The 19,926-nt window shown below is 49.1% G+C and overlaps 1 protein-coding gene across 1 annotated transcript in view; it reads right to left on the minus strand.

Annotated features, from left to right (window-relative positions):
* Positions 1 to 19,926, minus strand: part of LOC137895978 (cilia- and flagella-associated protein 46) — a 73,686-nt gene that overhangs the window by 22,236 nt on the left and 31,524 nt on the right. Inside the window, 16 exon segments of the mRNA XM_068741506.1 lie at positions 165 to 356; positions 2,746 to 2,922; positions 3,822 to 4,016; positions 5,760 to 5,898; positions 6,035 to 6,214; positions 9,005 to 9,111; positions 9,204 to 9,404; positions 12,520 to 12,672; positions 13,720 to 13,780; positions 13,868 to 13,966; positions 14,238 to 14,386; positions 15,748 to 15,909; positions 16,305 to 16,418; positions 16,496 to 16,680; positions 17,124 to 17,271; positions 19,356 to 19,530. Of these exon segments, the coding sequence (XP_068597607.1) occupies positions 165 to 356; positions 2,746 to 2,922; positions 3,822 to 4,016; positions 5,760 to 5,898; positions 6,035 to 6,214; positions 9,005 to 9,111; positions 9,204 to 9,404; positions 12,520 to 12,672; positions 13,720 to 13,780; positions 13,868 to 13,966; positions 14,238 to 14,386; positions 15,748 to 15,909; positions 16,305 to 16,418; positions 16,496 to 16,680; positions 17,124 to 17,271; positions 19,356 to 19,530 (2,437 nt within the window).

A 19,926-nucleotide genomic window follows, 5' to 3' on the forward strand; every position in this document is an offset into this window, starting at 1 on the left:
TTTTTTTTTTTTCGGGGGGAGGGGGGGGGGGGGGGGCGCAAAATGTTTTTTTCTTCCTAGGGGGGGCGTGACAGAAAATAATTGAGAAGCACTGAGCTAGTGAAACATATTTTGTAGCAAACAGCCTCATCTCTCACTGACACGGGGGATCCGAGGTAAAACACCTGAAGGAGGGCCAGATGTTGACCTGCCGACGCAGGGTCAGCCTGGCCGTGACATTCCAACATGTTCAGGGACGCGTCGCTGAGGATGGGGGGGGGCAGCTGGTTCCGGAGACACAGGTCGATGGTCTCAGCCAGAGCATCGGTGGCCTGTGTGAGCAGCTGCTGGGCCCTGCAGCTCCTCTGGGTCTGCTGCTAGAGGGCGACAAAAGACACAGAGAGAGGGAGGGAGGGGGAGAGAGAGGGGGGAGAGAGGGAGAGGGAGAGAGAGGGGAGAGAGGGAGGAGGGAAAGGGAGAGAGAGAGAGAAGGAGAGAGAGGGAGGGAGAGGGAGGGGAGAGAGAGAGGGGGAAGAGAGACATTGAAGCTGCATCGTAGAGTGAGAAGCCGTCCCTCACCGAGAGGCTGACGGGCCTGAGCGGGTTCCTGTTCCTGTTGGGTCCACAGAACCCTCACCCTCACCCTCACCCCTAACCCTCACCCTAACCCTCACCCCTAACCCTAACCCTCACCCTAACCCTCACCCTCACCCTAACCCTCACCCTCACCCTAACCCTCACCCTAACCCTCACCCTAACCCTCACCCCTAACCCTCACCCTCACCCCTAACCCTAACCCTCACCCTAACCCCTAACCCTAACCCTAACCCTAACCCTAACCCTTACCCTAACCCTCACCCCTAACCCTTACCCTAACCCTTACCCTAACCCTAACCCTCACCCCTAACCCTCACCCCTAACCCTAACCCTCACCCTAACCCCTAACCCTAACCCTAACCCTAACCCTAACCCTAACCCTCACCCCTAACCCTAACCCTCACCCTCACCCTCACCCCTAACCCTCACCCTAACCCTCACCCTCACCCCTAACCCTAACCCTTACCCTAACCCTAACCCTCACCCCTAACCCTCACCCTCACCCCTAACCCTCACCCTAACCCTAACCCTCACCCTAGCTGCTGCTCCACTCCGAGCTGACACGCCGGTCGTCTCGCTGAGCGACGGGCTCTTCAGGACCCAGTTTTTCAAAAGTGGGATTTTGGATGACGGATTGGATCAAATCTTGGAAATGGGTTCTTCAAAGGCAAAAGAGAGATTGTGGATGAGATCAGATCATGTAATCTGACCCTCCATTTGATCTGGTTTGGGTTTTTCATAACTTTGAGCTCTGTTTGGGATCTATTTGATCCCAAAAAGCTGGATTATCCTGATCCCGTCAGAAAGGTGGATTCTGTTGTGATCCTTCGAACCAAATGAAATCAGAGGTTTTGATTTTAAGTGAATGATCACAAAATCAATTTACTGAGGATAAATTCATTTCTTCATATCAATTCAGGTCATTCATCAGAAACTGAGGTTCCGGTTCTTGGGCCAAAGCATCTCAGAAATGTTTGTTCTAGTGTTGTAGTTGAACTAGATGGCGTCTCAGTGTCCACCAGCACCACGCCCAAGAATCTGGGGGTAATCTTTGATCAGGACCTGTCCTTTCAGTCCCAGATAAAGCACATTTCAAGGACTGCGTTCTTTCACCTTCGGAATATCTCAAAGGTCAGGCACCTACTAACCCGAAAAGATGCAGAACAAATAGTCCATGCTTTTGTGACTTCCAGACTGGACTACTGCAACTCCTTACTGTCCGGCTGCCCAAAAAGGTCTATTAAACATCTCCAGCTGATCCAGAACGCAGCAGCTCAGGTTCTGATCCAGAATGCAGCAGCTCAGGTTCTGACGGGAACCTTTAAAAAACTGGCATCAAAGTAAGATGGATCAGGTGATCCTGGAAATCCCTATCTACCCCGGGGCAGCTGTATCTACCCCGGGGCAGCTCTATCTACCCCGGGGCAGCTCTATCTACCCCAGAGCAGCTCTATCTACCCCAGGGCAGCTGTATCTACCCCAGAGCAGCTCTATCTACCCCAGGGCAGCTCTATCTACCCCGGGGCAGCTCTATCTACCCCAGGGCAGCTCTATCTACCCCAGGGCAGCTCTATCTACCCTGGGCCAGCTCTATCTACCCCAGGGCAGCTCTATCTACCCCGGGCCAGCTCTATCTACCCCAGGGCAGCTCTATCTACCCCGGGCCAGCTCTATCTACCCCGGGGCAGCTCTATCTACCCCAGGGCAGCTCTATCTACCCCGGGCCAGCTCTATCTACCCCGGGGCAGCTGTATCTACCCCAGAGCAGCTCTATCTACCCCAGGGCAGCTCTATCTACCCCGGGGCAGCTCTATCTACCCCAGGGCAGCTCTATCTACCCCAGGGCAGCTGTATCTACCCCAGAGCAGCTCTATCTACCCCGGGCCAGCTCTATCTACCCCGGGGCAGCTGTATCTACCCCAGGGCAGCTCTATCTACCCCGGGGCAGCTCTATCTACCCCGGGCCAGCTCTATCTACCCCAGGGCAGCTCTATCTACCCCAGGGCAGCTGTGCTCTGAGCTTTACCACCACTAAGGACGGAGGCGTCTTTGAGTGTCCAGCTATATAATCATTATTATTATAAAAACTGCAGTTAGGAATTGAACCCGGAACCTTCTTGCTGTGAGGTAACAGCCCCCCCCCCCCAGTACCACAACATGAACGTCTACCTCTCCGTATCCCCCCCAGAGACAGCGTGGATCTTCCTGCACAGCCAGCAGTCGGAGGTACTTTCCCATCAGCCCCAGGCAGCGACCTTTCACCTCCAGGTTGTTGGGGCATTTAGTGACGGCAGCCAGCTGGCCCAAGGCAACCTGCCCCAAGGTGCTGCCCACCCTCAGCCATTCCTGGACAAAGGGCAGACGAGAGGACAGAGGATTTATTCTGGGCACTGATCAGACTTTCTTGCATGAGAGAACATGAATGATTGTTATTGATCTGTGTGTGTGTGTGTGTTTGTGTCGCACACACACACACACACACACACACACAGATCAATAACAATCATTCATGTTCTTATTTACTTGAACACATTGCGACTGTGGCTCAGCTCTTATGTGGGAGAATCAAACAATTCAAATGCAGCTTGCGGGTTACTATCCCAGGAAGCTACAGGAGAGGCGAGGTGCACCCCGGACGAGTCGCCAGCTCACCGTAAACCGAGTTAATACAAAACCAGAGAGGACAGGTGGGACATTGAAGAGACAAACAGGGACACAATGAAATGGGACGTATCTCTGAGACGCTCCACGACGTTCTCCTCGCGTCTCGTCCTTCATTCAGCCAGAAACCAAGGAAACACCGAGTGATTGGATTCACATTGATTATATCTGAGTTACAACATGAACAATCATTTCTTTGAGTCTTCTATTTCTGATTGAAGAGCTGAATAATGGATCCCACCCGCGAAGCGCTGGCGATGCCTTCGGGGTGTAGCTGGGATGGGCTCCAGCAACTCCCATGGGGCGCAAAAGGGAAAAGCGGAAGAGGATGGATGGACGGACGGATGGATGGACGGAGGGACGGATGGATGATTCCCATGTCCCACTGTTGTACTCTTAACTCATGAATGCAGCATCATTGTCGTACTTGAGGGAAACTGTAACTTTTATGTGATAGTTTTTACTCGTAGAGAGGAAGTAAATGCACTCAGGCAGATCTGGGATCTGCTGGAGCCAGTTGGCTGAGGCTGACTCCTGCAGGCGTTTCATCGTGAACCCTCATTTGTGCTGGTGACGTGTCTGACCTGTTCCACAGAGTCGGGTTCTGGCGTGCTGCGTAGGAACTCCTCCAGGACTGCGTCGGCAGAGGACTGCCCCTGGCCCAGAGATCGCTGTGTTCTCTCTGCACAGTGCTCCTCCAGCACGGAGAGGCAAAACGCTACCAGGGCCAGTCGCAGGCGGACCAGGCGCCGCTCCGCTGCCAGCGACAGGCCCTGTCTCTGCCGAGAAAGACGTGCACTCAATCAGGTCACCACGGCAGCCAGCGGTGAAAGGAGTCCACCTACGTGTCTTTGTCATTTATGTCATTTATTGTTATTTTTCTAATGTTATTTTGCATCAATTGAGTTATTGAATATTGGTTTTATTTTTATTGGTATTTTATATCTGTGGAGTAATTTATTTTTAATGTATTGTTATTTTGCATCAATTGAGTAATTTAATATTAGTTTTATTTGTATTGTTAATTGTCGATGATTTATGTACAAAGGACTTTCAACGGAAACAAGACCGCAAGGGCTTTTTAGAAATGCTCCTCTTAGACAGGATGTGTGACTGTACTTGTACTGTAATACATGCTACTGTGTGACTGTACTTGTACTGTAATACATGCTACTGTGTGACTGTACTTGTACTGTAATACATGCTACTGTTTGACTGTATTTGTACTGTAATACATGCTACTGTGTGACTGTACTTGTACTGTAATACATGCTACTGTTTGACTGTATTTGTACTGTAATACATGCTACTGTTTGACTGTACTTGTACTGTAATACATGCTACTGTGTGACTGTACTTGTACTGTAATACATGCTACTGTTTGACTGTATTTGTACTGTAATACATGCTACTGTTTGACTGTACTTGTACTGTAATACATGCTACTGTGTGACTGTACTTGTACTGTAATACATGCTACTGTGTGACTGTACTTGTACTGTAATACATGCTACTGTGTGACTGTACTTGTACTGTAATACATGCTACTGTGTGACTGTACTTGTACTGTAATACATGCTACTGTTTGACTGTATTTGTACTGTAATACATGCTACTGTTTGACTGTACTTGTACTGTAATACATGCTACTGTGTGACTGTACTTGTACTGTAATACATGCTACTGTGTGACTGTACTTGTACTGTAATACATGCTACTGTTTGACTGTATTTGTACTGTAATACATGCTACTGTTTGACTGTACTTGTACTGTAATACATGCTACTGTGTGACTGTACTTGTACTGTAATACATGCTACTGTGTGACTGTACTTGTACTGTAATACATGCTACTGTGTGACTGTACTTGTACTGTAATACATGCTACTGTGTGACTGTACTTGTACTGTAATACATGCTACTGTTTGACTGTATTTGTACTGTAATACATGCTACTGTTTGACTGTACTTGTACTGTAATACATGCTACTGTGTGACTGTACTTGTACTGTAATACATGCTACTGTGTGACTGTACTTGTACTGTAATACATGCTACTGTGCGACTGTACTTGTACTGTAATACGTGCTACTGTTGACTGTACTTGTACTCTAACATTCTATCTCATAAATATATTCATCATCAAAGGAACGCCCATCTTCAGCAAGCTCAGAAGACCGAACGAGTCCTCTGAGCTTGGGCGGAACCAGGTTGGACAGGATTAGAAATGAGACAATATGAGGGACAGTGAAGGTTAGACGTTTTGGAGACAAGGTCAGAGAGACCAGACTTTGATGGTTTGGACATGTCCAGAGGACAGACAGGGACTATATCGGTAGAAGGATGCTGAGGATGGGACTGCCAGGGAACAGGACTAATAATTAATTCTCAAAAGCAAAGGAAAAGTCAAGTGACTGTGACTCGTTAAAGTTGTTAATCATTAAGACGACACGTGAGACACGTGTCTCAGAAGACATAAAACAGGTCCCGCTAGATTCATCACAATGAAAGCTGACCCTTACATTGTCCTGAGACGGGAGCAGCCGTTGAGCCTTGTGCACCAGGTGTTCCTGCTGGGTAACAGCGAGCTGCGCCTGGGAGAGGCCATCGAGCAGGAGGCGCCGTTTGTCCTCTGAGACAGCAGCGTGACTCGCCAGCATTCTGGTGGTTGTAAAACTGATATATCAATATATGTACACACACACAGCCATTAATTAATTGCAACATGCTAAATGGTATTATGAGGAATATTCATATGATCATATAATGCTGAGATGTGGTGCCTCGCCGGACTAACCTTAAGCCATCAGCGCACTCCAGATGTGCCTCTGCTGCATGTTCTCTGGAGCTGAGTTCGGTGAAGGTAGTGGCACACTTTTCTAGTGTCTCGCAGGCCGTCTTTAGTCTCTGGACGTCAGTGAAGAGGATCTCTCCAGTTTCACCCCCACTGAGGGCGCGTATACATTCCATGGCTCCTCTGAATAAGAAAACCCAACATAGGTGGTAGTGATCACCAATCATCTGAGTGTGTCCGTTTGAACACCTGAGGCAGACGGTGGGCTACTTTGTTAAAGCATATGTTTGACCCATTTGACTTTGTTTTGAGGGTGTGTTTATTGTGCATGTAGTTTATCAGCACGGCTGACGGATACACTGCAAAAATGCAAGTGTCCATTTGTTCGTTGTCTTCCGCTTGTCCGGATCCCGGTCACGGGGGCAGCAGCCTTAGCAGAGAAGCCCAGACCGCCATCTCTCAAGCCACTTCCACTCGTTCTTCAGGGGGAATCTTAAGGTGTTCCCAGGTCAGCCAAGAAATATAATCAGCCCCAAGTTCTCCTCCCGGATGGACATGCCCGAAACACATCCCCTGGAAGGCATCCGGGAGGCATCCTCATTAGCTGTCCCCTCAACTGGCTCCTCTCCATCTGGAGACCTCCCGGATGGCCGCGCTCCACACCCTGTCTCTAAGGCTGAGCTCGGCCACCCTACGAAGGAAACTCATTTTGGCCCCTTGTACTCGCAACCTTGTTCTTGCCGTTATTACCCACAGCTCATGACCATAGGTGAGGATTGGGACGTAGATTGACTATGGAAATCAAAGACCCTAGCCTCTCAGCTTAGCTTCCTCTTCACCACAATGGACCTGCTCAGTGTCCACAACACTCAATCAAGGACAAGACTCAGATACACATAAACTCATCAATCCAAAGGTACGTCTTTGACCTTGACCTGGAGTGAGCAGTCCAACCTTTTCCGGCTGAGAACTATGGCCACAGACTTGGAGGTGCTGATCGTCACCCCTGCTGCTACAAAATCGGCTGCGAACCAACCCAGTGAGCGCTCGAGGTCGCTATTCAATGAAGCCGATAGAACCACATCATCCGCAAAAAGCAGGGACGAGATCATCCCACCGCCGAACTCGACCACTTGCTCCACCAGGCTGTGCCGAGTAATTCTGTTCATGAAAGTTATGAACAGAACATGTGAGAAAGGGCAGCCCTGGCAGAGTCCAACCCTCACTGGGAATGCCCCAACTGTGACTCCCACAGAAGTCCAATAACTGAACACATCCAGGTCCTCCTCTCATTTCCCACGTGGTTGTTCAAGTCCCCCAGTAGGAAAATTGAGTCCATTTTTGGGGCACTTTCTAGCACCTGTCCCAAAGACTCCAAAAAGGACAGTAATCTGAACTGCTGTTAGGTGCATAAACACTGACAACAGTGAGTACCCGTTCCCTGGAAGGTGCAGGGAAGCCACCCTTTCGTCCACCAGGGTGGAGCTTCAGCTGTGTGGCAGGAGAGAAGAAAGTCTAATATTTGAGATAATTTATTTCTATCCTTTTACACACCAGTGTAAATATTATACACATACGTGCAAATAAGTAGAGAGATGGCATACTGATGGTTTTTTGTGGGTTGTGCCTTGCTCAAGTGCACCTTTGCAGTTCTTACTGTTGAATTAGTGCCCCATTATCAATGTACACTTTATCCAGTGTACACCTCTGGTTCCCAAGCAAATTTCCTGTGGACTGAACTATTCCCATATTACTATCTTAACTGCTTTGCTGTTGTTCAAGCCTGAATTTTACCTAAAATCCACTGTATTCTCAGCTTGGAGTTGTATTTTGTTACGTACCTGCAGCGCCAGACAGGCCTGCAGAGTCTCATGCTTCTCTGCCCCGCCCCCTCCCCTTGCAGGTGCTGTCAGGTGGAGGAGATGATGGCGGTGATTGAGTCCACCTGTGAGGATGGGGGTGGCTGGCCAATCACCCTCAGGAGCTGTCTACAAGAAGGAGCACTCTCCGGGCTGTCGGCCCTTTCGACACTGAGGGACTCAACCTATGTTGCGTTTTTGGTGTGTTGGGAACGCGTGGTTTGTGGTTGTGGGGTAGAGGACACAGGTGAGTTGAGGGTACCCTGTACATTTGCACAGGTAGTTAATTTCTGTCTAGAGACACTAGGTTTAGCGCTTGTTGCCACCTCTGTACGTTTTGTTCACCCTTTGGTAGGTTAGTTCGGCAGCCTTTGCTTTACGTTGGTTTCCTGAGACGGCAGACTGGGAGTCAGGCCTGGTTTTGTTTTGGTGCTTCTGTTCATTTGGCACAACCGATTTGTCCCTGCCTCCTCCGCATGCTAACCTTCCATGACAATAAACGCACATGCGTCTTGCATTTCACGGTCTTTGCCGAATCATTTGGTTGTCACCTGTTTCCGTTATTGTTCCACCTCGTGAACGTAACGTATGTTCATTGTTGTCCTCTGAGGAAATGAATAGTGACATAATAATAATAATACATTTTATTTAAAGGCGTCTTTCTCGGCACTCGAGGACACCGTACAGATGTATAGGTCTTTATGTTCTATGTCCTTTCCCCAGGCTTTAGTAGACACATTTGTTTATTGTGTCTATGCTTTTCTCTTAAAGGTATAATATATTTTATATTAAGAGTATATTTTAGTGTCACAATGGCCTCATAGCCCTTGTTGCAGAAATAAAAATCCCCTCTTCAACTTTTCTAATTGATAATGCTTTCTTTCATGGCTCCGTGCAACAGATTGCCGAACGTAGCGGAATGTTTGCAACCTGGTCTGTTCAACATCTTTATAAAGTCCAAAGTCAAAAATCAAAATTTTTAGCTTTGTTGTGTTTCAAAATGTTATTGAAAGAGTGAAATACAAAATTATTTGCGGTTTTAATCCCATCAGCCCGAGCGGCAATCCAAAAAAGGAGAACATTTAGCAGGTTTAGCACAGACATTTGAACTTACCTCATTTCCAGTGAGGTCATCAATAATGTGATTTCTGCAACCCGGTTTACTTGCTGCTCAAGAAGCACCTTCAGGGCGGCACAGCCTTGGTTTATAATCTGATTAACCTGTGAGCACAAGAAGAGAGAAACTTCACCACAATGCTAAAGTAAGCGTATCGTAAAGGGTTGTGAGAGATGAAAAGGCGTTGATTCTGCACCTGGGCTGGTGCACCGTGGTCTCTCTGGCCCTTTACGGCTGTGACCTTGGTGAGCGTTAGCTGGTGCCAGAATTCCTCATCCCCCCCCAGGTCTTGGGATTTGTCCAGCAAGATGAGAGCCTGGTTATACTTCTGCTCTGTGCAAGCCAGACTGGCCAGATAAAGCAAACTTCTTGCCATAGATTTGTGGTCTCCGAGTTCCTCGAATGAGAGAAGGATGAAATAATGTATTTAATGAATACATTATTTCAGTGAGCACAAGCCGTCAGCGAGCTACAGATCTATGCCGATGATAATGCGTTGGTTTGATAGAGACACTTTACATTGTTCATTCATGGTGAAGCTACTATTGTAGCCACAGCTGCCCTGGGGCAGACTGACAGAAGCAAGGCTGCCAAGTTACCCCCTCACTACATTCACACAGCGAGGCGTCTTGCCCAAGGACACAATGACAGTGAACACATGTGCCGAAGCAGGGAATCGAGCCATCAACCTCTCGATCAGAGGACGAGCCGCTCAACCACCTGCGCCACTGTCGCCCCATTAATACCCTGTCCTTTCAGCTTGTCCCGTGAGGGTACGCCAGAGCAAATCAACGTTCTCCACTTCACCCTGTCCTTTGCGTCGTCCTCCCCAACACCAGCCACTCTCATGTCCTGCCTCACTACGTCCATGTCTCTTCTCCTGGGTCGTCCTCTAGCCCTGTTCCCTGTCTCTAAGCCGTCCATCATGGCTGTCCTCACCACTGTCTCTAAGCCGTCCATCATGGCTGTCCTCACCACTGTCTCTAAGCCGTCCATCATGGCTGTCCTCACCATTGTCTCTAAGCCGTCCATCATGGCTGTCCTCACCACTGTCTCTAAGCCGTCCATCGTGGCTGTCCTCACCACTGTCTCTAAGCGTCCATCATGGCTGTCCTCAGAGCCACTGTCTCTAAGCCGTCCATCATGTCTGTCCTCACCACTGTCTCTGAGCCGTCCATCATGGCTGTCCTCACCACTGTCTCTAAGCCGTCCATCATGGCTGTCCTCACCACTGTCTTTAAGCCGTCCATCATTGCTGGCCTCACCACTGTCTCTAAGCCGTCCATCATGTCTGTCCTCACCACTGTCTCTGAGCCGTCCATCATGGCTGTCCTCACCACTGTCTCTCAGCCGTCCATCATGGCTGTCCTCACCACTGTCTTTAAGCCGTCCATCATTGCTGGCCTCACCACTGTCTCTAAGCCGTCCATCATGTCTGTCCTCACCACTGTCTCTGAGCCGTCCATCATGGCTGTCCTCACCACTGTCTCTCAGCCGTCCATCATGTCTGTCCTCACCACTGTCTCTGAGCCGTCCATCATGGCTGTCCTCACCACTGTCTCTAAGCCGTCCATCATGGCTGTCCTCACCACTGTCTCTAAGCCGTCCATCATGGCTGTCCTCACCACTGTCTCTAAGCCGTCCATCATGGCTGTCCTCACCACTGTCTTGTAGACCTGTCCCTTCGTCCTATCACAGAGCACACCTGATACTCTCCTCCCCCGTTCCAGCCTGCCTGCACACGATTCTTCACCTCCTTTCCACATTCTCTCCATCACTCTGCTCTGTTGACCCGAGGTACCTGAAGTCCTCTCCCTTCTTTACGTCTCTTCCTTGTAGCTTCACTGTCCCCTCTGGGACCTTCTCATGTACACACATGTACTCTGTTTTACTCCTGCTCTCCTTCATCCCTCTCTTTTCTAGAGCAGACCTCCACTTCTCTAGATTCTCCTCTACCTGCAGATCACAATGTCATCTGCAAACATCATATTCAGAGGAGTTTCCTGTCTCACCTCTGTTAGTCTGTCCATCACCATGGCAACAAAAAGGGGCTCAGAGCTGATCCCTGGTGCATCCCACCTCTACACTAAACTCCCCTGTTACTCCTACTGCACACTTCACTGCTGTCCTACAACTGTCCTACATGTCCTTAACTACACTGACATACTTCTATGTCCCTCCAGACGTCCTCATGCAGTACTACAGTACCTCTGTGGACACCCTGTCCTAGGCTTTCTCTAGATCTACAAAGACACGATGCAGCTCCTTCTGACCTTCCCTGAACTTCTCCATTGCTAGCCTCAATGCTAACATTGCGTCTGTGGTACTCTTCCTCAGCATAAAGACATACTGCTACTCAGAAATACTTACTTCTGTCCTTAGTCTAGCCTAATCTACTTTTTCCCATAACTTTTCCATCACTATTCTTAAACACTGTAAAATGCTCTGTCACCCTATGTTCTAGTCTCTTCTGGAAACGAGTGTTAACTACTGCCATGTCCATCCTTTTGGTAAAGTCCACCACCGTCTGTCCTTCTAGGTTCCTGTCCTGAACACCAAAGTCCACCACCATCTGTCCTTCTAGGTTCCTGTCCTGAACACCAAAGTCCACCACCATCTGTCCTTCTAGGTTCCTGTCCTGAACACCAAAGTCCACCACCATCTGTCCTTCTGGGTTCCTGTCCTGAACACCAAAGTCCACCACCATCTGTCCTTCTAGGTTCCTGTCCTGAACACCAAAGTCCACCAACATTTGTCCTTCTAGGTTCCTGTCCTGAACACCAAAGTCCACCACCATCTGCCCTTCTAGGTTCCTGTCCTGAACACCAAAGTCCACCACCATCTGTCCTTCTGGGTTCCTGTCCTGAACACCAAAGTCCACCACCATCTGTCCTTCTAGGTTCCTGTCCTGAACACCAAAGTCCACCACCGTCTATCCTTCTGGGTTCCTGTCCTGAACACCAAAGTCCACCACCATCTGTCCTTCTAGGGTCCTGTCCTGAACACCAAAGTCCACCACCGTCTGTCCTTCTAGGTTCCTGTCCTGAACACCAAACTTGTCCATCACTTCTTCATCTCCTCTATTTCCTTCCCCAACATGCCCATTGAGGTCTGCTCCAATCACAGAACGCTTCTGGCGGTCGCTGTTAACTCGGGCATCAACCGATCTGGTATAACTTGTTATTTACGTTGATTATTTGTTACATTTAGCAAGTTTTTATGCAGGATTCCACTCCTGACGCAACTCTCTGCATTTCTCCGGGCTTGAGACCAGCACAAGGGAGAATTTGGCAATGTTAGGTCCTGCTAACCGCACTACCTGTGCTACCCATGAGGCTGCATTCAATAACTATGCTAATATAAAACACAACAACAAAAACAAACAATAACTAATTCTATTATTGCAAACAACTACTGATGTCTGTGTTTGTCAGTAACACATATTTTTCATCAGCCTGGCATTGAAAAACATTCTCATTTTTACTTCAGATGTATTTTTGTAGTACACTAACCAAAGACACAAAGTGGGCCTCTGCCAGGAGACATCTGGCAGGTTGATAGAGCCCCAGGCTGAGACAAACATCAGCTTTGTTCAGCCACATGTCCTGAAAACACACATTCTCACAACGCTGCCAAGGCCCAGCCTTTTCCTGCACCATGGCTTTCTGAAAGAAAATCACAAATTCACACACACATATATTTAAAATGTGAAATTTGAGAATATGGAACGATCGCTGATATATATGGAACGATCGCTGATATATATGGAATGAACGCTGATATATATGGAACGATCGCTGATATATATGGAACGATCGCTGATATATATGGAACGATCGCTGATATATATGGAATGAACGCTGATATATATGGAACGATCGCTGATATATATGGAACGATCGCTGATATATATGGAACGATCGCTGATATATATGGAACGAACGCTGATATGGAATGAACGCTGATATATATGGAACGATCGCTGATATATATGGAACGAACGCTGATATGGAATGAACGCTGATATATATGGAATGAACGCTGATATATATGGAATGAACGCTGATATATATGGAACGATTGCTGATATATATGGAATGAACGCTGATATATATGGAATGAACGCTGGCGTTACATATATATCAGCGGTCGTATATATAAGAGACTGGAAAAGAAAAGGAAAGAGGAAATAATCCCCAAAATTTGTTTGACCAACATGGAACCAGAATTTCCTTCGGGATTAGTAAAGTTCTATTTTATCTTATCATCTTATCTTAATATGAAAATAGTGTCCATTTTTTGGGATATTGCTGCGCGGTACGGTATGGAGAAATTGATGATTTCAACGTTTCCTATAAGTAAGCTGAGCAAAAGAGTTACGCAGTCGCTTTATGGAGGAGGAATCTTTCAAAGGAATACCGGTAACCCCTCCCCCTCCCTCCCAACACCGCAACCAAAACGATAAATGATACAGAATTCTGTTAAATGACCTTATAATGCCTTCGTTTTTTATGTGTTTTCTGTTGTTTAGATACACGTAGTTACACATTAATATACCTCTAGGCATGGAAACGGACATTTATCTGCTGCGTAGGAACGGATTCATCGAGTTCACATGATTTATTATGGGATATATAGTTTCGGTTTTGGAACAGTATTAGGGAATGAATTATGTTGGAGAACCGAGGCTCCCCGTATTCAAAGGAGCTGACCTGATTACACGGTTTGTGAAGGCTTCTTCTTTCTTGTACAGAAGCAATCGCTTTGTGGCACCTGCAAACATGTCATAGATCATATCACAGTGTTAGCCATGAAAAGAAAATGTGCAGCTCTGAAAGCCGGACGGCTGAATCGACTGACCCCATCTGTTCTGGGCCGTGGATCCGACTCAGTTCAAGCAGCTGTTCCTGATATGGCGAATGTGTCTCAAAGCCCAGCTGGCAGCAAGTCCTCACAATTCTAATGTGGTGGAAGAGCAACGTAAAGGCACGGAGTCGAGTGGGAGCATGAGTTAACGTCGCTTCTTCACTTTGCTGTGCCGGAACACAAAGCCGAAGAGGAGGCGCCTACAGCCCTCCTTCAAACCCATTTCTCCTGCTTAACATCCCGAGATGTACTTTTCTTTTCTTGACTCCACAATGAAGTTATCTTTTCTTTTTGGACTTTGGACTTAGAATAGCACCAGGAAACAGGAAACATTTCTTTCATCTGCAGAGTTGAGTGTTTTCACCTGAGTCTGTAGAAGTCAGAGATGCTTCTCCTCTCCAGAAGATCAAGAGCAATGGTCTCAGCGAGATGCAGTATGGGCAGGGTCAGGGGGTCAAGCTTGACTGAACGAAGCTCTCTGTCCAGCATGTTGAGATGAAACAGGCTCTGAGTCTACAGGAAGGAAGATGGACGGTTATGCAAAGAACCAGAACAAGCTCCTTAATGATACCATTCTCTCCTTCTCTATGTCTCCAATTTGCATTATATATATTTTTAACAAGAGTTGTGAAGTAGAACCCCAAAACAGAACTAGTTCAGGTTCCACTAAAGTTCCTCATTTAAAAAAACCTGATGACGATGAATGGAAACGGTGTTTTAAGCAGAAACACCGACCAATGAAAGGAAAGCTCGTCTTCGGTGAACTCTATACCAGATATAATATAATTAAGACTCCAGACCACCAATGGAACGGGGGAGGACAGCATCAGGGGTGCTCTGTGATAGGACGAAGGGACAGGTCCACAAGACAGTGGTGAGGACAGCCATGATGGACGGCTTAGAGACAGTGGTGAGGACAGCATGATGGACGGCTTAGAGACAGTGGTGAGGACAGCATGATGGACGGCTTAGAGACAGTGGTGAGGACAGCCATGATGGACAGCTTAGAGACAGTGGTGAGGACAGACATGATGGACGGCTGAGAAACAGTGGTGAGGACAGCCATGATGGACGGCTTAGATAGAGACAGTGGTGAGGACAGACATGATGGACGGCTTAGATAGAGACAGTGGTGAGGACAGACATGATGGACGGCTTAGAGACAGTGGTGAGGACAGCATGATGGACGGCTTAGAGACAGTGGTGAGGACGGCCATGATGGACGGCTTAGAGACAGTGGTGAGGACAGCCATGATGGACGGCTTAGAGACAGTGGTGAGGACAGCCATGATGGACGGCTTAGAGACAGTGTCTCTGAGGAAAAGACAGGAGGCGGAGCTAGAAGTGGAGGAGATGAAGATGCTGAGGTTCTCCTTGGGAGTGTCCAGGTTGGACAGGATTAGAAATGAGACAATAAGAGGGACAGTGAAGGATAGACATTTTGGAGACAAGGTCAGAGAGACCAGACTTTGATGGTTTGGACATGTCCAGAGGAGAGACAGGGACTATATCGGTAGAAGGATGCTGAGGATGGAACTGCCAGGGAACAGGACTAGAGGATGACCCAGGAGAAGAGACATGGACGTAGTGAGGGAGGACATGAGAGTGGCTGGTGTTGGGGAGGACGATGCAAAGGACAGGACTAGAGGACGACCCAGGAGAAGAGACATGGACGTAGTGAGGGAGGACATGAGAGTGGCTGGTGTTGGGGAGGACGATGCAAAGGACAGGACTAGAGGACGACCCAGGAGAAGAGACATGGACGTAGTGAGGGAGGACGATGCAGAGGACAGGACTAGAGGACGACCCAGGAGAAGAGACATGGACGTAGTGAGGGAGGACGATGCAGAGGACCCGCTGGTGTCTGGGCTTGCCTGGTTCTTCATGCTGAGGCTGTTGATGCAGCCGGGGTCCGTGTTGGTTCTGAAGACCCGTCTGGCCGGCTCAGGACAGACGTAGCGAGCCCAGTCCCTGGAGGTGGACGGAGGAGTCTTCGCGAGGATGGACGGCTTAGGGCTCTCCTCTGCAGGGGGTGTCTGGACAAAGGTATTACACACAAAAATACATGTTAAATTGTTATTAATACATTATTACATTATTATAGTACCAGAAAATATGTCCGGAACATTTCTAAAGCTCCATCTAATGAATAAAACAATACATGCTAAATACTGTAGTACAAATATAGAAACCTTTTCATTGCTGTGTTGTGAAGTCTGGAGGACAACTTCAGTGAATTAACCCTTTCCTTAAGTGCTGTCCTGTATTTTTCATTAATGGGTTAAACATGTGGGATTTCGTCCAGGTTCTTTCCATTGTCCCGTTTCCTGTTCCTGACTGTCTCTGTGTTCCGTTCCTCTCTGAATATTCGGATGTGTTTTTACCCGGGCCTCCCTGCCGTTGAACCGCGTGTGACCGTTGAAGGACTTACTCCTTTCGTCTTTTTGCCTAAGCCCTTGTCTTTGCCTTTGCCTTTTTTGGGTCCGGCAGCGAGAGGACGTCTTGCCATGTCACCAGAAACCTCAAAGGCCACTGCCAAAGACATCTGGAGGGACAAAGAGCACCGTTTCTGTAGCATAGCACGTAGCATAGCATCTGATCCACCGGGCGACGCAGCAGCACCTTCCATATTTGGAGTACGAAGACGTGCGCTCTGAGCAGGTTCAGCCGGTGCTCAGGGGACGCCTTGTCTGCCATGATGGCGAGCAGAGTATGCGCACGAACCAGGAAGTCCAGCTGCCGCACCTCCTTCAGACTGGACACATTTGAGACGGAGACGTGCTGGACCCCCACCGGGGACCCCCTCTCTGAGGATTCTACAGGGAAGGCGGTAGCAGAGACACGTGTCTTTGTAGTTGCCGTTTCACGCATGGGGGACACGCCAGCAGACCTTTAAACAGCACTTTGCTATTCTCGTAGATTTAGAGACATTTGAAATGTGTCCTTAAGACGAGGACTCAGACATTACACAAGCCGCTATGTCCAGACGTCCTTTTCTTGCGTGTGCTCACCAGATCAAAAAGGTTTGATGACAGTCCCAGTGAGGGGACGCTCCGAAGTCGTGAGACTCACAGCAAATGGATTTCACGATGACGATGATTATTATTGATCGTTTCATCTCATTGGTCATTAGTTCCTGTGATTCTCATCGTAATCCAACGGCCGTTTATTTCAGGAACCCTTCTTTTCTATAATCGTTGTGTGAACGAGCGTGCTCGGCTGCACAGCGCTGTGCCGGGACGCCGAATACCTGCTGGGGCCCCCGTTCCAGGGCGCAGGAGGAGGTCGATGGCCCCCTGAAGCTGACCCCGGGCCTCGGCTTTGGGGAAGCTGTGATTGTAGAGCCATTCTCCAAACTCTAACAGAAGGCTGATCTTCTTCCACCGGCTCTCCACACTCTGTTCACAAAGACAGACCTCAGAGACAGACACGGGGACAGAGACGCTCCACTTCCTGGTGCTTCTGTCCGACCCCTGAAGCTGAAAGGGCGCCTGGGCTTTGTGAAAGAGGCCATTCTGTCTATTACGGTACGTAGTGGTCCCCAACCGCAGGGACACGGCCCGGTACCGGTCCATCAGACGTGTGTTACCGTAGTGGTCCCCAACCGCAGGGACACGGCCCGGTACCGGTCCATCAGACGTGTGTTACCGTAGCGGTCCCCAACCGCAGGGACATGGCCCGGTACCGGTCCATCAGACGTGTGTTACCGTAGTGGTCCCCAACCGCAGGGACACGGCCCGGTACCGGTCCATCAGACGTGTGTTACCGTAGTGGTCCCCAACCGCAGGGACACGGCCCGGTACCGGTCCATCAGACGTGTGTTACCGTAGCGGTCCCCAACCGCAGGGACACGGACCGGTACCGGTCCGTCAGACGTGTGTTACCGTAGCGGTCCCCAACCGCAGGGACACGGACCGGTACCGGTCCGTCAGACGTGTGTTACCGTAGCGGTCCCCAACCGCAGGGACACGGACCGGTACCGGTCCATGTGACGTGTGTTACCGTAGCGGTCCCCAACCGCAGGGACACGGACCGGTACCGGTCCATGTGACGTGTGTTACCGTAGTGGTCCCCAACCGCAGGGACACGGCCCGGTACCGGTCCATCAGACGTGTGTTACCGTAGCGGTCCCCAACCGCAGGGACACGGCCCGGTACCGGTCCATCAGACGTGTGTTACCGTAGTGGTCCCCAACCGCAGGGACATGGACCGGTACCGGTCCATCAGACGTGTGTTACCGTAGTGGTCCCCAACCGCAGGGACACGGACCGGTACCGGTCCATCAGACGTGTGTTACCGTAGCGGTCCCCAACCGCAGGGACACGGACCGGTACCGGTCCTTGAGACGTGTGTTACCGTAGTGGTCCCCAACCGCAGGGACACGGACCGGTACCGGTCCGTCAGACGTGTGTTACCGTAGTGGTCCCCAACCGCAGGGACACGGACCGGTACCGGTCCGGGAGACGTGTGTTACCGGACTGCACGAGAAGAATACATAATTTATATAATTTCCCCTGGATTGATTATTCGATTCTGACAGGTGTTTTATTTTGAAAAACGGGAAAAAGTAAAATAATATATATATATATATAAAACCAAGGTCTCGGGAACGAGTCTGAGTGTAATGACAGGCTGCCTCCACACCGTGGTGCTAGAGATCTTTACTAGACAGTGTCTCTGCTGAGTACACATCCATCCGTCCATCCATCATCCATCCACCCATCCATCCATCATCCATCCATCATCCATCCATCCATCATCCATCCATCATCCATCCACCCATCATCCATCCATCATCCATCCATCATCCATCCGTCTACCCATCATCCACCCATCATCCACCCGTCTAACCATCATCCACCCATCATCCATCCATCATCCATCCATCATCCATCCGTCTACCCATCATCCACCCATCATCCATCCGTCTAACCATCATCCACCCATCATCCATCCATCCATCCATCCATCATCCATCCGTCTACCCATCATCCACCCATCCATCCATCCATCATCCGTCCACCCATCATCCATCCACTTATCCATCCATCCACTCATCCATCCATCCATCCACCCAACCATCCGTCATCCACCCAACCATCCGTCATCCACCCACCCATCATCCATCCATCCATCCATCATCCATCCATCCACCCATCATCCATCCACCCATCATCCATCCACCCATCATCCGTCCACCCATCATCCATCCACTCATCCATCCATCCGTCCACACATCATCCATCCACCCAACCATCCGTCATCCACCCACCCATCATCCATCCATCCATCCATCATCCATCCGTCTACCCATCATCCATCCATCCATCCATCCATCCACCCATCATCCGTCCACCCATCATCCATCCACTCATCCATCCGTCCATCCATCCATCCATCCACCCATCATCCATCCGTCCTGATGCAGTCCATGAATCTGTTTTTGAGCAGGTTCTGTTTGGACAAAGACTCAAAGCAGTACCAGAAGTGAGGAGATGGATTTCTGGTAGCAAGCCAGTTGTTGTGGAATCGATCCAGTACACAGCGCCACCTGGTGCCACAACGATGAACAGCACTGCCCTCCTAACTTCTGCATGTCCTCCTGGACGCTTTGACCCAGCTGAGCTTTCACCAGTATTTGCTGCTTCAGTAGAGCTCTGTAGAACACAGGGTATTCGTTCGTTCGCAGTATTTCCTGCAGTCATGGTATCGTGTTTGTACTCACAGCCTGTCTCTGCTGCAGGACATGTCTCTATTGTCTTGTGTTTTACTCACAGTTTGTCTCTGCTGCAGGACATGTCTCTATTGTCTTGTGTTTTACTCACAGTTTGTCTCTGCTGCAGGACATGTCTCTATTGTCTTGTGTTTTACTCACAGTTTGTCTCTGCTGCAGGACATGTCTCTATGGTCTTGTGTTTTACTCACAGCCTGTCTCTGCTGCAGGACATGTCTCTATTGTCTTGTGTTTTACTCACAGCCTGTCTCTGCTGCAGGACATGTCTCTATTGTCTTGTGTTTTACTCACAGTTTGTCTCTGCTGCAGGACATGTCTC

Source organism: Brachionichthys hirsutus, chromosome 7 (assembly GCF_040956055.1).
Source record: "Brachionichthys hirsutus isolate HB-005 chromosome 7, CSIRO-AGI_Bhir_v1, whole genome shotgun sequence".
Classification (NCBI taxonomy): Eukaryota; Metazoa; Chordata; class Actinopteri; order Lophiiformes; family Brachionichthyidae; genus Brachionichthys; species Brachionichthys hirsutus.